At 39.5% G+C, this 15,147-nt stretch overlaps 1 protein-coding gene across 8 annotated transcripts in view; it reads left to right on the plus strand.

Moving 5' to 3' along the window:
- PPHLN1 (periphilin 1) overlaps window positions 1-15,147 on the plus strand; it is a 108,754-nt gene that overhangs the window by 44,913 nt on the left and 48,694 nt on the right. For 4 of the 8 annotated variants that reach the window (XM_079775616.1, XM_079775620.1, XM_079775617.1 and 1 more), the window contains 3 exons: window positions 3,717-3,773; window positions 6,419-6,498; window positions 14,352-14,471. In XM_079775616.1, coding sequence (XP_079631742.1) covers window positions 3,717-3,773; window positions 6,419-6,498; window positions 14,352-14,471 — 257 coding nt within the window. The remainder of the gene's footprint in view (window positions 1-3,716; window positions 3,774-6,418; window positions 6,499-14,351; window positions 14,472-15,147) is intronic. The other 4 variants (XM_079775618.1, XM_079775622.1, XM_079775619.1 and 1 more) reach the window with 1 other exon arrangement.

The following is a 15,147-nucleotide window of genomic DNA, read 5'->3' on the forward strand; positions in this document are numbered from 1 at the left end:
GTTTCTTTCCTTTATCCTAATTTGGAACTTATTTTCTTTAGCAAGTCACAGCAAAGGCACAAATGTGTTGAGCCTGTTTGTTCTGCTCCCAAGCAGGGAGTTAGTGCTGCTTACTAAGATCATGTGTGAGATGAATTTGAGGTAATAGCTAAAGAGTAGCATCCTGTCAGTTAGAAATAAAGACATGTAAATTAAAGAAGCAGATTTGAAAAACATGGGTATTTATAGAGATTGGAGCCACATAAGAATAGCAGAGCAAAAAGAACTGGGGTTAGGAACACTCACTTTGAGGAACAATAACCAACAAAGAAGAAAGAGAAAGGTGTAGTTAGGAAGTATAAACACAGAAGTACAAAGGCATGAAAACCAAATGGCAAAATATTTAAAAAAACCTTGTTTAGAAATCATTAATATGCTGTAGTAGAGGACAAGAAGAAAGACCCTTGGTTGTTTTGTTGTTGTTTTTAGTTGATCTTTACAGACAATGGAAGGGAGAAGGAGAGAAAGAGATACATCAATGTGATAGTGACACATATATTGGCAGCCTCATGCACAACCCAGGCATGTGCCTGACCAAGAATCAAACCTGCAATCTTTCGGTGCGCAGGATGACACCGGCCAGGACAAGACTCTTGGTTTTAATATACACCTATCCTTGGAAACTCTGGGATGAAGAGTTTAAGCACAGTGGGGTTGTTTCTACTATCTTTTGTATTAAAATATACTCTAAAATTTAAAAAATTAAAACAACCACTTGATTTTTTTTTTTATGATTCTGTAATTTGAGCCAGTTTCAACTAGGTGGTTTTACTAGTCTATTAGAATTTATTAAATAGTCCAAGCTTGTTTAGGGCAGCATGGCTAGAACTCTGTAGTTAAATGTGGTAATTCCTGTAGTGTCTCTGAAATTTGGAATCGAAATCAATAAACAGCATGTATTAGTAAACTGACTCTTTGGAGGGGAAAACTACCTGATTTGTGATATTTGCCGATATCCATGGAGTAAATGCTACCACTGTGGCTGATTTCAGGCTACCTATGTGGAGTCATTAAACTTGCAGTTTGGAAGAGATGCAGACATTCCACTCTCACCAGCTAACACGAGCCAGCCTCACACTCCAGACACTCCTGTAAAACATCCCCGTCCTTATTTCTTGAACTACAAAGAATTTGAGACAGGTTAACAAATAAACACTTAATAAAATAGGATTACGAAAATGGGTGAAGGCTTTTATGTAAAAGGAAAATTAAATGAAAATAAGAATAAAGTTAGTAATCCTACCTAATAATAGACAAATATGCAAAGTGACCATACCTCTGACACACCCACAAGCCACGGCCACCATCCAATCAGAGTGAGTATGCAAATTAACACAACCAAGATGGCTACAGCCACAGAGAGCAAGGTTTCCTAGGTAACAGAGGAAGCCAAGCTTTCCACCTGCCCTTGCCAGGCCTAAGCCTCCACTCAAGCTACAAAGTTTCAATTATAGAAGGTAAACAAATTCAAACAAATGGCGGCAGAATGGAGCTTGAGAGAGCAGGCCAGGGTTGCTGCCGGCAACAGGGGAAGCAAAGCTTTCCACACACCCTGGCCGGGCCCACCCGCTTAAGGCTACAAAGTTTCAATTATAACCGCAATAAAAATGGCTGCCAACCTCCGAGGAAGCCCCAGGCTTGGCTCCGCTCCAGGCTACAAAGTTTCAATTGTAGAAGGAAAATAAATTCCAGATACCAGGGCCTCCGCTTGGGTTGCCAGGGGACGTGGCTGGCCTGCAAACCACCACAGGCCCCTCGCTCAGGCTGCCCCACACCCCAAGGGAACCCCCACCTGATCCGGGACGCCCTTCAGGGCAAACCAGCTGGCCCCAACCCTGTACCAGGCCTCTATCCTATCTAATAAAAGAGTACTATGCAGATTGATCATCACTGCAACACACAATATAGCTGCCCCCATGTGGTCAAAGATCCTGCCCCCATATGGACACAAGATGGCCACCACAAGATGGCCAGCAGGAGAGGGCAGTTGGGAGGCACCCGGCCTGCAAGGGAGGGCAGTTGGGAGGCACCCGGCCTGCAAGGGAGGGCAGTTGAGAGGGACCAAGCCTGCAAGGGAGGGCAGTTGGAGGTGATCAACCCTGCAGGAGAGGGCAGTTAGGGGTGACCAGGCCGGCAGAGGAGGGAAGTTGGGGGCAAACAGGCTGGCAGCAGAGTGGTTAAGGGGTGATCAGGCTGGCAGGCAGAAGCGGTTAGGGGCAATCAGGAAGGCAGGCAGGCAAGAAGTTGGGAGCCAGCAGTCCTGGATTGTGAGAGGGGTTCCAGATTGGAGAGGGTACAGGCTGGGCTGAGGGACAACCCCCCTCCGTGCACGAATTTCGTGCACCAGGCCTCTAGTATATTAAATAAATGCCTATGATAAGGCTCTCAGTAGTTGCTGTAGGTGAACTAAGGATTTGCCTAAGACAAAGAGGAAATGAGCAGTAATAGTGTTCACAGTGTACCTTGGGTAAAAACATATCAGCTGCTCAGGAGGAACACAAATTTCCTGATGATAGATCAGTGAACAATAAGAGGGACACTGCATCTTCAGCCACATTCTTCCAAAAGTAGGAGGGCACCATTTGTTTAATACAAGGTGCTGACAGTGCCAAAATGGTTCAGAAAAGGTGTGTTACTTTCTCAGAAAAAAAGGTAAAATTGGCAATTTGGGGTCTATAATAGAAGATGGAATTTGTATGTTATTGCAAAGATACCTGGGAATCTCTGCTAGAATATTTAGGCTATTTAGAAAGCTGATTCTATATGCATCAAGAGTTTGCAGGAAGCTAATAAAATATTTACATGCTTCTAGGTATGAGATAATTAGGGATCCAACAAAGACAGTAGGTGTGGATTTATGTATAAAGAAAATTCATCACCCTTGCCGGTTTGGCTCAGTGGATAGAGCATTGGCCTGTGGACCGAAGGGTCCTGGGTTCTATTCGGGTCAAGGGCACGTACCTCAGTTGCAGGCTCCTACCCAGTCCAGGCCCTGGTGGGGGCGCATGCAGTACTCACATTCATATTTCTCTGTCTTTCCCTCTCTCTGCCACTCTCTCTAAAAATCAATGGAAAAATAACCTCGGGTGAGGATAAAAAGAAAAAGAAAATTCATCTATGAGAAAGTTTGTATAAAAAGAAATAGCACGATCTAGTAATAGGCTTCCTATTGAGAGCATTTCAAAATAACTACTATGAAATCCTGTGTTCTTTTTTATTGCTAATGATAATTCATTTTTGATATTTTGGTGTCATTCTTTAATCAATCCTTTGAATGTTGACTTTATGGATGAGATTAGATAAGGAGATTAGATTAGGCTCTTAAGAGTAAGATATGATCTCATCTTCAATTTTTGGTATCTTATTTTATGATCCTTTCCTCATTTCTGTCTGCCCATGCTATCCTTGGTTAGCCTCATCTTCATATTTCATGTTGTTGGTCTTGGACCCAGTCCACTTAGGATCTTAAGCAGATTTTTTCCTGTTATGTTACTCCTCTTCCGTGGTGGCTGATCAGGCAGCTGTAGTTGAAGGCAGGTTAGGAAAGAGGTTAGGATCACCAGCAAGTGCTTAGAAGTTCCTATTCTCATCACTACTACTTCTGGGTCCTTCTCTTGTTCCTCCTGGGCGCAGAGGTGCTTACTGGTAGTAATTCCTCCCTGCCCACCTTTCCTTAGAATCCGTGCGTGCTGCTGCTTCCTACAAACGGCAGAATGAAGGAAAGCCAGAAAGAGGTGAGTTTTGAGCTAGATTTTTATTTGGGGTTGTGAAAGGGTGGGGGCTTGAATTGATTGAGGTTATAGAAGGGAAAGTGTGTAACTGCTCCAGTAGTCTACTGTTGGAACCAGAGTTGAACAGTAGACTCAGATAATAGGGGATTCAAGGGTGAGGTGCCCGGGCCAGCCATTCCCGGTCAGCAATAGTTACCTCATAGAAGGTTGAGATCTATAGACTAGACAAGTCATTGACAGGTACAACAGTAGGTTCAGGGGGTTTCTTTTTACCTTTCCTGTGCCCTTTCTGCTACCTTCTATGTCATCCTTTATCTTTTGCTTCTTGCCTGTCTGTCCCTTTCATGAACTTGGTATATATGAATATATGTGGCTATATGCCAAGCCACCTGCCCTACCCTTCAGTGTTCCTTTGCTTCTGCACACTGACATTAGTTGATAGCTGCTTAAGTTAGCCCTTCTGCAGCTACAATCAAGATAGATTGTAAGGCTATACTTGGGCACCATACTTGGCATAGCCATAGTGCTGATGTTTTGTTTGTAAAGGAAATGCTAGGTAAGAAATTAACAAGTGCTTGTGAAAGTTTTTTTCTGTGTCTAGCTGCTATGTGCCCGAATTGAACCTACAAGTATGCCTTTAATGTGCTGTGCTTATTGGTTCAGCTTCTCATTTCCTTTCAAGGAATAGATTATCTGACTAGGATGGGGAGTTCATTGCAGTCTAACAGTAAAAGAACAGATTATCTTTTCACCCAATTTTTGAGTGCCTTTTACTTAAAGGACTCAAGCTAGGTAGGTCCTGAGAATTCAGAAATAAATAAGCTGTGATACTTGCTCCTGTAGGTGCTTTTGGTGTGGGGGGTAGACTGACACTGTCACAGGATCATGTGGAATTTACCAGGTGCGATGGAAATACAGTAGGGAATGACTAAATAAGCCATGCTCTGAATTATTTGGGGATGTAGTGATGATTGGTATTTTATTTTTGATTTTTAAGGTCTACAAGAACTTTTAAACTTGCTTAGTGTGAAAACTTCTTAATGATACCACAAGTTAAAAGATTCTAGGGTTATGTCTTTTTTAAGACTGTTGGAGCTTCAGAGTTGGAATACTGTGCCTAGAGCAGGAATTGACATTTGTTGTGTCCTGTACATTTCTGGATGTTTAGCAGCATCCCTAGCCTCTGTTTACTATGTATCAGAGGCAACTCTCCCACTTGTGAAATAAAAAGTATCTTCACACATTGCCAAATGTCCCTAGAGAGGTGAGGTGTGTGTGTGTGGGTGGAGGGGGGGGGGCGGGGGGCGGGGGGCGGGGGGCGGGGGCTGAGAAAGCCTTTCTGGTCTGCAGGACATTAGGAAGAGATGTTACTCACTACTGTCCTAAGGGCCCCAGAAGCCTGTGTGTCTCCAGGCCCTTGCTTAGCTATCTCGGCCACAGCAGGAAGAGCCTAAGAGGCTTTTTTTGACTGAAGCTGGCTTTGCCTCAGTTGTAAAGTCGTTTTGTCTCTGCCTCTGCTCTTGACTGCTTTCTTGGCCTTAATTCACTGTCCAGTCTTGACCAGCTTCTGTGTCACTGCAAACTTGGTGTCACTTTTTCCTCTTCTTCATAATTTCACCAGTTTTTCTAGAAGTTAAGAGCAAGGGATTTATGTTATATTTGACACATATAGACAATGTAATGAAATTTTTTTCTGTCAGGAACAACTCATTGTTATTTTTAAGATTATATTTAAACTCATTTTGTTGTTGTTGAACTGGCTAAAGTTTCTATAAAAATAATGGTCTACATAGAGCACTTGACATGGGTGTCTGAATTGACTAAAGATAAAGGTTAATGATTTTATCTCATTCAGATTTATTATTAATCATTTACCATATATCTAGGTACTCATTTATATCAGGGGCTGGATTAGCCCTCTAAATTATAGTTTTCTAGTTTTTAATTTTATTTTTTAGGCTGTCTAAGCCAGTGATGGGCAACCTTTTGAGCTTGGTGTGTCAAACTTCGCCAAAAAACTGAGCATAACTCGGGTAGTGTGTCACTTTGAGGAAAAAACATTATTTCGCAAATGTTTCATCCTTGGCATGCGGCCGCCTCAGTGGCCACGTGTCATCAGAAATGGCTACGCGTGTCAGTGCTGACACGCGTGTCATAGGTTCGCCATCACTGGTCTAAGCATTTAAGGAATACCAGCTAAATTTCCTACATGCTTCTCTCTGTGAGCTACTGCTTAATTAGCTAGTTCTCTTTGGTGGGATTTATACAATAACTCCCTTGGGTTTTTATTGTGATGTATTAAAAGTTAGATTTTAAGAACTTGGAGGAGGAAGCTTTTATGATTTTGAATTTTTTTTGCCTTTCTTGAGGACTTCTCAGTGGTTCTGTGTTTGCAAACTGGCATTGGCGTGGCCTATACAGATGGCCATATATGATGTCCACTGGTTCTAGGTTAATTAAAAATTTTGATGGTGCTCAGCCTCTTAGAAGGATCAGTAGATTTAAATATTAACTGGTTTAATTTAATAATGTAATGGAATATTTCAGTACTAAAATAAGTGTATACCCCCTTTGTTTATTCAAATACAAAATCACACTAATTGAAAACAGATGCGCTAAAAAATTTCATTGTACATTTTCTTATGTAGATAAAGAGAGACCTGTTCAGTCTTTGAAAACATCAAGAGACACTTCACCCTCAAGTTCTTCAACAGTTCCTTCATCAAAGGTTTGTTATATTTATAAAATCTATTTGAAGAGGAATTACAAAGTAAACGATATAAACTGTCTAGTACAGATGCTTTTATTCTTTATTGTCATAATGGGGGTAATTTGCATTTAAAAACTTGAATGGTAAGTAACCACAGCTTGAAAGTAGCTACCAGAGTGAATGAGCAGTTTTATCATAGAATTTTTTTCACAAGTTATGCTAAAATTAGTCTTTGCTGCTGCCCTTGCTCATCTTGACCATAACCAGGTAGCAGTGAATATTCAGTTGGGACATATTTGATGGGCAGCATGATGAAGTGGGATTTATTTCATAGATGCAAGGATGGTTCAACATCCATAAATCAATCCATGTGTTATACCACATGAACAAAATGAAGGATAAATATTATACGACCATATCAGTAGATGCAGAAAAGTCATTTGATAGAGTTCAACATCTATTCATCCACTCATGATAAAAATTCTGAACAAACTGAGTATAGAGGAAATGTACGTTGACATAATAAAGGCCATATGTGACAAGCCCATAGCTAACATTGTACTCAGTGGTGCAAAGCTAAAAGCATTTTCTAACACCAGGAACAAGATAGGGTGCCCACCCTTCACCATGTTTAGTCAGCAGAGTGCTGGAAGTCCCAGCCACAGCAGTTATGCAAGAAAAAGAAATCAAAGGCTTCCAGTGGGAAAGGAAGAAGTAAAATTGTCTCTATTTACAGCTAGCATGACACTATATATAGAAAACTCTAAAGAATTTACACTAAAATTTTAGAACTAATAAATTCAGTTAAGTTGCAGGATACAAAATGAATATTGGAATAATAAGTTGCATTTCTATACACCAAAAGGGACTATAAGGAAATGAAATTAAGATAATCCCATTTATAATAGCATAAAAAAGAATGAAATACTTAGAAATAAATTTAACCAAGCAGATAAATGATCTGTATACTGAAAACTATAAGACATGGATGAAAGAAATTGAAGAGGTAAAAAATAAATGGAAAGACATTTTGTGCTCATGGATTGGAAGAATTAATATTGTTAAAATGTCCATGTTATCCAAAGAATCTCCAGATTCAATGCAATTGCTATCAAAATTCCAGTGTCATTTTTCACAGAAATAGAACAAACAATCCTAACATATATGTGGAGCTAAAAAGGACCCCAAGTAGCCAAAGTGATCTTGAGAAAAAAGAACAAGGCTGGCGACATCACAGTTACTGACTTTAAACTATATTGCAAAACTAGAGGCCCGGTGCACGAAATTCGTGCACTGGGGTGGGGGGTGTCTCTCAGCCCAGCCTGCACCCTCTACAATCTGGGACATCTTTCTCACAACCCAGGACTGCTGGCTCCTAATTGCTCGCCTGCCTGCCTGCCTGATTGCCCCTAACCACTTCTGCCTGCCAGCCTGATAACCCCCTAACCACTCCCGTGCCGGCCTGATTGACACCTAACTGCTCCCCTGCCGGCCCGATCGCCCCCAGCTGCCCTCCCCTAATAGCCATCTTGTGACGACATGGGGGTGGCCATCTTGTGATGATGTGAGGGCAAGACGCCACCTAGGCTTTTATTAGTATAGACTAGAGGCCCGGTGCACGAAATTCGTGCACTGGGGAGGGTGTCCCTCAGCCCAGCCTGCACCCTCTCCAATCTGGGACCCCTCGGGGGATGTCTGACTGCAGGTTTAGGCCTGTGGGATCGGGCCTAAACCTGCAGTCGGACATCCCTCTCACAATCTGGGACCGCTGGCTCCTAACTGCTCGCCTGCCTGCCTGATTGCCCCATATCTGCTCCTCTGCTGGCCTGAATGCCCCCAGCTACCCTCACCTGATGGCCTGATCACCCCCAAGGCTTTTATTAGTATAGATTATAATAAAACAGTATGGTATTGGCATAAAAACTGACATATTGGTTAATGGAACAGAATAGAGACCTCAGAAATAAACCCATGCATATGTGGCTAATCCTCTCTAATAAAATGGTAATATGCAAATTAACCATCACTCCGCTACATAAGCCACGCCCACCAGCCAAACCACGCTCACCAGCCAATCAGGGCGAGTACGCAAATTAACCCCAATCCAAGATAGCTACAGCCACAGAGAGCAAGGTTTCCCAGGTAACAGAGGAAGCCAAGCTTTCCATAGCCGTTGCAGGCCTAAGCCTCCACTCAAGCTACAAAGTTTCAATTATAGAAGGTAAACAAATTCAAACAAATGGCGGCAGAATGGAGCTTGAGAGAGCAGGCCAGGGTTGCCGGCGGCAACAGGGGAAGCAAAGCTTTCCGCACACCCTGGCCGGGCTCACCCGCTTAAGGCTACAAAGTTTCAATTGTAGAAGGTGAATTAACTGCCACAGAAATGGCTGCCGGAGCCCCAGGCTTGGCTCCGCTCCAGGCTACAAAGTTTCAATTGTAGAAGGAAAATAAATTCCAGATACCAGGGCCTCTGCTTGGGTTGCCAGGGGGCGTGGCCAGCCTGCAAACCACCACAGGCCCCTCGCTCAGGCCGCCCCACACCCCAAGGGAACCCCCACCCTTATCTGTGACACCCTTCAGGGCAAACCAGCTGGCCCCAACCTGTGCACCAGGCCTCTATCCTATCTAATAAAAGAGTAATATACAGATTGATCATCACTGCAACACACAATATAGCTGCCCCCATGTGGTCAAAGATCCTGCCCCCATGTGGACACAAGATGGCCACCACAAGATGGCCAGCAGGAGAGGGCAGTTGAGAGGGACCAGGCCTGCAAGGGAGGGCAGTTGGAGGTGATCAACCCTGCAGGAGAGGGCAGTTAGGGGTGACCAGGCTGGCAGAGGAGGGAAGTTGGGGGCAAACAGGCTGGCAGGGGAGCAGTTAAGCATCAACCAGGCTGGCAGCGGAGTGGTTAAGGGGTGATCAGGCTGGCAGGCAGAAGCGGTTAGGGGCAATCAGGAAGGCAGGCAGGCAAGCAGTTGGGAGCCAGCAGTCCTGGATTGTGAGAGGGATGTCCGACTGCCCGTTTAGGCCCGATCCTGGTGGGATCGGGCCTAAACGGGCAGTCGGACATCCCTCCAGGAGTCCCAGATTGGAGAGGGTACAGGCTGGGCTGAGGGACAACCCCCCGCCGTGCACGAATTTCGTGCACCGGGCTTCTAGTTAACTTATAACAAGGAACCAAGACTATACAATGGGGAGAGAACCGTCTCTTCTATAAAGTCTGTTGGGAAACTGAGTAGTCACATACAAAAGAACAAATTGTACCCCTATTTTACACTATAAGTAAAAATCCACTTGAAGTGGATTAAAAACTTGAAACCTTACAAGTCCTAGAAGAAAATTTAGGGGATAAGCTTGACATTGGTCTTAGCAGTGATTTTTAAAATTTGACACCAAAAGCAAGGGGGAAAAAAGTAAAAAATAAACTAATGGGACCACATTAGTACACTTTATGTACTAAAGTTTCTGTACATAAAAGAAAAACCATCAACAAAATGATAAGGCAACTTACAAAATGGGAGAAAATATTTTCAAATCAAATATCTGATAAGGGATTAATACCCAAAATATATAAAGAACTTATGTAACTCAATAGGAAAAAAACAAAAATTCTATTAAAAATGTTCAGAGAAACTGAGTAGACATTTTTCTAAAGAAGGTATACAAATGACCAACAGGTACATGAAAAGGTTCTCAACATCACTAATCACTAAGGAAATGTAAATCAAAACTACAGTGAGAGGTCACCTCAAACCTTTTAGAATGGCTGTCATTAAAAAGATAAGAGATACTGGTAAGTGTTGAGGAAGGAGTGTAGAAAAGGGAACCTTTGTACGTATACTGTTGGAGGGAATGTAAATTGGTGTAGCCATTATGGAAAACAGTATGGAGGCTCCTTAAAAATTAAAAAATAGAGCAACCATGTGATCCAGCTATCCCACGTCTGGGTATATACCCAAAAGAAATAAAATAGGATCTTGAAGGGATAATTGCACTCCCATGTTCATTGCAGCAGTATTTACAATAGCTAAGACATGGAAGCAACCTTAGTGTCCCACAATGGATAAATGGATAAAGAAGTTGTGGTGTATGCACACAATGGGATGTTATTCAGTCATGAGAAAGAGACATCTTGCCTTTTACAACATGGATGGACCTTTAGGGCATTATGCTAGGTAAAATAGTTAGAGAAAGACAGTACTGTATGATCTCACTTACACGTGGAATCTAAAAATGCAGAATTTACAGAAACATTGATGAGAAAGGTGATTACCAGGGGATGGGGGTGGTGAGTGGCGGAAGAGATGTTGATCACAGTTCTGGGGATCTAATGTACAGCATAGTGATTATAGTTAATAATAATATATCATATGCTTGAAAGTTGCTAAGAGATCTTACATGTTCTCACCACAAAAAAGCAATAGTAATTATGTGAGATGATGCAGGTGTTCGGTAACACTATGGTTGTAATTATCTTGCCATTTTAAAATGTAGTTATATATCTCCATTTTATAGAAAAGGCTCAGAAGTTAATTTTCTCAAGGACATAACATAACTACTCTTCACTACATCATTCTTCCAGTCCGTACCTTCGCAGCATCCTAAAATGTGTTGAAACGATGATTTTTGGTTCTAATCTTCAAAACTTAAAATTTTTGAGTTGTTTTTTTCTATCTGCTCTCTATAGTTAGAGATTCTCTTCACCAACCTCACACTCTTTTACTGTTGTTACATCTCTTCTTTCCTCACTTCTTTTTATTTTTCTGTCTTTGGTACATTTGGCTTTTCAGCAAGAGTAGGTATCACAAGAGTAGATACAGTTTATGCTGCTATTAAGGTGACAGTGCTTCTCTGCCACAAAGGAAAAGAAAATGGTGTCTTTGTGACAACTTGTATCTTTAGAGCTTTCCCAGAAATCGGGATTTTAGAATGCTGGGTTTTGAATAGGAAAGATTGATTAGATTTTCTTTTTCTGTCTTACCTTGTTAAGGTGCATTATCCCACCTGAAAGACCAGCTTGTTTTTCTTGTCAGGTAGAAGTGAAAGAAAAGCAAATAGTACTTGCCTATCCAAGTCACTGTGAATATTTAAATTATTATACATGAAATATTCATTTACCTTGAACTATAATGCCATGAAAAAACAAGTTACAACATAAAATTTTGTGGCACATATTAAAATATATTTAGTGGGAAATGATAATGGATTTTAGATATTTTTGTCTGACAGTTTATATAGATTGTTTGCATTTTTGTCTTAAGGTGGAATCAGAATTTCAGATTTTAGATCTAGAATCATTTTATGTATTTGGAAAGTGCACCTTCCTTTGTCTTTTGCCCAGAGTTACATGGTAGCTCTGGCGAGCTCTGTTACCTAGATTTCCTGATTTGGTTGGAGGACTTTTTCTTTTCAATAGTATGGCTGCCCTCATGAAGGAGGTCAAAGGCCTTTTTTTCAGAATTTGTTTTCTGCTTTTAGAAGTTAGTTTCAAATGAGAGTTTTTTAAATGTACAGATTTAATGACAGATGAATAGAGGATTGAGTTACAGAAGATTTTGCTTCCTTTATTACTAGAGATAACTTACAATGTTTGTTTTGTTTTTGTTGAATAAAACAGATACCCCAAAAAGTGAGGTGTAATTTTCTTCTTTGATATATTTGTGTGCTGTTCTTTCAATCTTTAAAAAACGTTTACATTTTATTACTAAGTAATAATAAAAGAATTACTTATACATTTTAACTTTATGTATGGGTAGGTCTTTGGACTTAGATATTTAGGCTTCTTTAATAACCGCCACATAGATGCATTGTTATTATTTTCCAGTAAACATTACGGATGGCAAGCCAGTGGGTTGGTGAATTGAATAAGCTATGGAAGGAGGTCAAGGGCCTTGTTGTCCTGGAAGACCTAGTTTTAAGTTTCAGCTCAGGATTTACTAGTAACTGGGAAATGACTGTTTTTGTGTGTATGTGTGTGTGTGTTGTTTTTTTGACATTCAGTTTCTTGATTTATAAGTTGGGGTAATAAAGTCTACTCTAGCCATCTTCATGGAATACCATTTAACTAAAATACTTTCTTTTTGGTTTACATATACAAGTACTTTATAAGTGGTAGTGTACTATAACAGGGATTATTGGCCCTGTGATCCAGAGGAGATATATTTGGAATCAATGATGTGACTTTATTTATTTATTTATTTATTAAATATATTTTATTGATTTTTTACAGAGAGGAAGAGAGAGGAATAGAGAGTTAGAAACATCGATGAGAGAGAAACATCGATCAGCTGCCTCTTGCACACCCTCTACTGGGGATGTGCCCGCAACCAAGGTACATGCCCTTGACCGGAATCGAACCTGGGACCCTTGAGTCCGCAGGCCGACGCTCTATCCACTGAGCCAAACCAGTTTTGGCCAATGATGTGACTTTAGAGAAGAGGTGGGGATAAGATTAGGGGTGAAGGGCCTAATTGATGAAAATGTGTGCTAATAAAATAGAATGGAATCAGTTACCATAAGGGCCTAAGGAAAGACTTGTTCTAATTTTTGCCTTACAATTTTTACATCTTATTCTATAACATAGGTCTGTAAAAAGTATTAGGAGAATCATATGTAATCCAGGAAAAACATTTTATTTTCTTCATTTTTATATTGAGCACATGGAGTGATCAATCTTCAAATATATTTTAGTTATTATAACAGATTTATTAACAATGAATATGGAAAAGAAAGGAAAACTAGAATCTTAAGCATTATATTAGATGCTTTCAGGTCTGTTACCTCTCTTGATTCTCAAAACTACTTTGTAAAACAGTGAATATTGTTAAATTTTTTTAAAATTTCAAATTATAGTTAACATATAGTATTATATTAGTTTCAGGTGTATAACAAAGAGATTAGATATTTATATAACTTATATAAAGGGATCACCCCAATAAGTCTAGTAAAACAGTGACTATTATTTATCCCTATTTCTTAAATGAGGAAATTAAAACACACAATGTCATAAATTATGTATATAAAATCATTTATCTGGCAAGTGAATTCAAACCCAGGTCTGTCTGTAACTTCATATCCCATTTCTTGTTTAGTGTTGTAAGTAGTTGAAGAAGGGAAGTAATTGTAGTATCAAAAAATGAAATTTAACCCCTGGCCAGTGTGGCTAAATTGGTTGATCATCGTCCCATGAACCAAAAGTTCACTGGTTCGATTTTTGGTCAGGGCACATGCCCAGGTTTCGGGCTTGATCCCATAGGGGGTGTGCAGGAGGCAGCTGATCAACGATTCTCTTTCATCATTGATGTTTCTATCTCTCCCTTTCCCCTTCTTTCTCTCTAAAATAAGTAAAAACAAAAACAACAACAAAAAGAACCTCTTTAAAAAATGAAAGTTTAAGTTTATTGGTTTTGTGTAAAGAGTAGGCTTTATATAACTTATTACAAATTATAAAAATAGCATATCTGGACTTTTCTGTTGCACTAATTAGAAATTTATCCTGATGAGATTTGGCATTATTTATTTCATTGAATATAATTACAGATAAAAAGTTGAAATCCATATGATGTCTTAATATATTCTAAATACTATTAGTATATTAGTTCATTGTCAGTATCTTCTGTTTCTTAGATTAATTTCTGAAGTTTTATGTAAATGGAATTAAAAGGCTAGTCTGTATGTCCCAAATGAATTGCTACTTAAATTCAATGTTGAATATTTTTTGAAAAAGCAAATAAAGAATGTACTTGTTCTCTAGATGTTATTTGAAGGCTTCTATGATTTTAAGTGTAAGTGGGGTGTACTTCTTGATGTATTTGAAGTTTAAAAGCCCTCAAGAATTGTAACAGAACTGTTCTTTTGTTTTTATTAGGTGTTAGACAAACCCAGTAAGCTAACTCAAAAGGAACTTGCTGAGGCTGCAAGCAAGTGGGCTGCTGAAAAGCTAGAGAAGGCAGATGAAAGTAACTTACCTGAAATTTCTGAGTATGAGGTAAGGCATCATTTCTCCTTTATGTTTCCCTTCTGAGAGTTTTAGTCTAGATTTTAAATTATGGGCAGAAAATATTTGATTCTAGTATTTTAAAATATATTTGGGGAAACTATTCTTATATATTAAAACTTACCACATATAGTAATAGTATGAATATGAATGACTGAATTCAACAATTATACTGTGAAAGTCTCCAATAGTTAGAAGTGTAAGAATAATATAAATATGGAATGAAATGAAAATGCATTATCTATATACTTCGCTGTTAAAAGTATCTCTAGAAATCATGCTAAGCCACTAGTGATGAAACAGTGAATTCAGAACAGAAATCTAATTAGACCTTGATATTTTATTTCTCTCTCCCTCTTCTTTCCTCTCTGAAATCAATAAAAAGATATTTTAAAAAAAGAATCTGATGATCTACCTGTGTAGTTAAAATAAAAGTCTTTCCTCATTTTTTTCTCCAGTGTTTTTAGAAAGTACGAGTAATTGGCTTTATCATTATTATTAATGATAATTTATTCATTAATGAGTTGTTCTAAAATAGAAGTTATTATTGCTTTTGGGGATTGTTTTCTTTTTATTTCAATAAATTTTTAGGCTACAGGAGCAAGGTAGTTTTAACTTCTGAAAATAGAGCTCTTTTTCATGTTCCTTTTAAAAAAATATGTATTTA

Source organism: Cnephaeus nilssonii (genome assembly GCF_951640355.1).
Source record: "Cnephaeus nilssonii genome assembly, chromosome: 6".
Lineage (NCBI taxonomy): Eukaryota > Metazoa > Chordata > Mammalia > Chiroptera > Vespertilionidae > Cnephaeus > Cnephaeus nilssonii.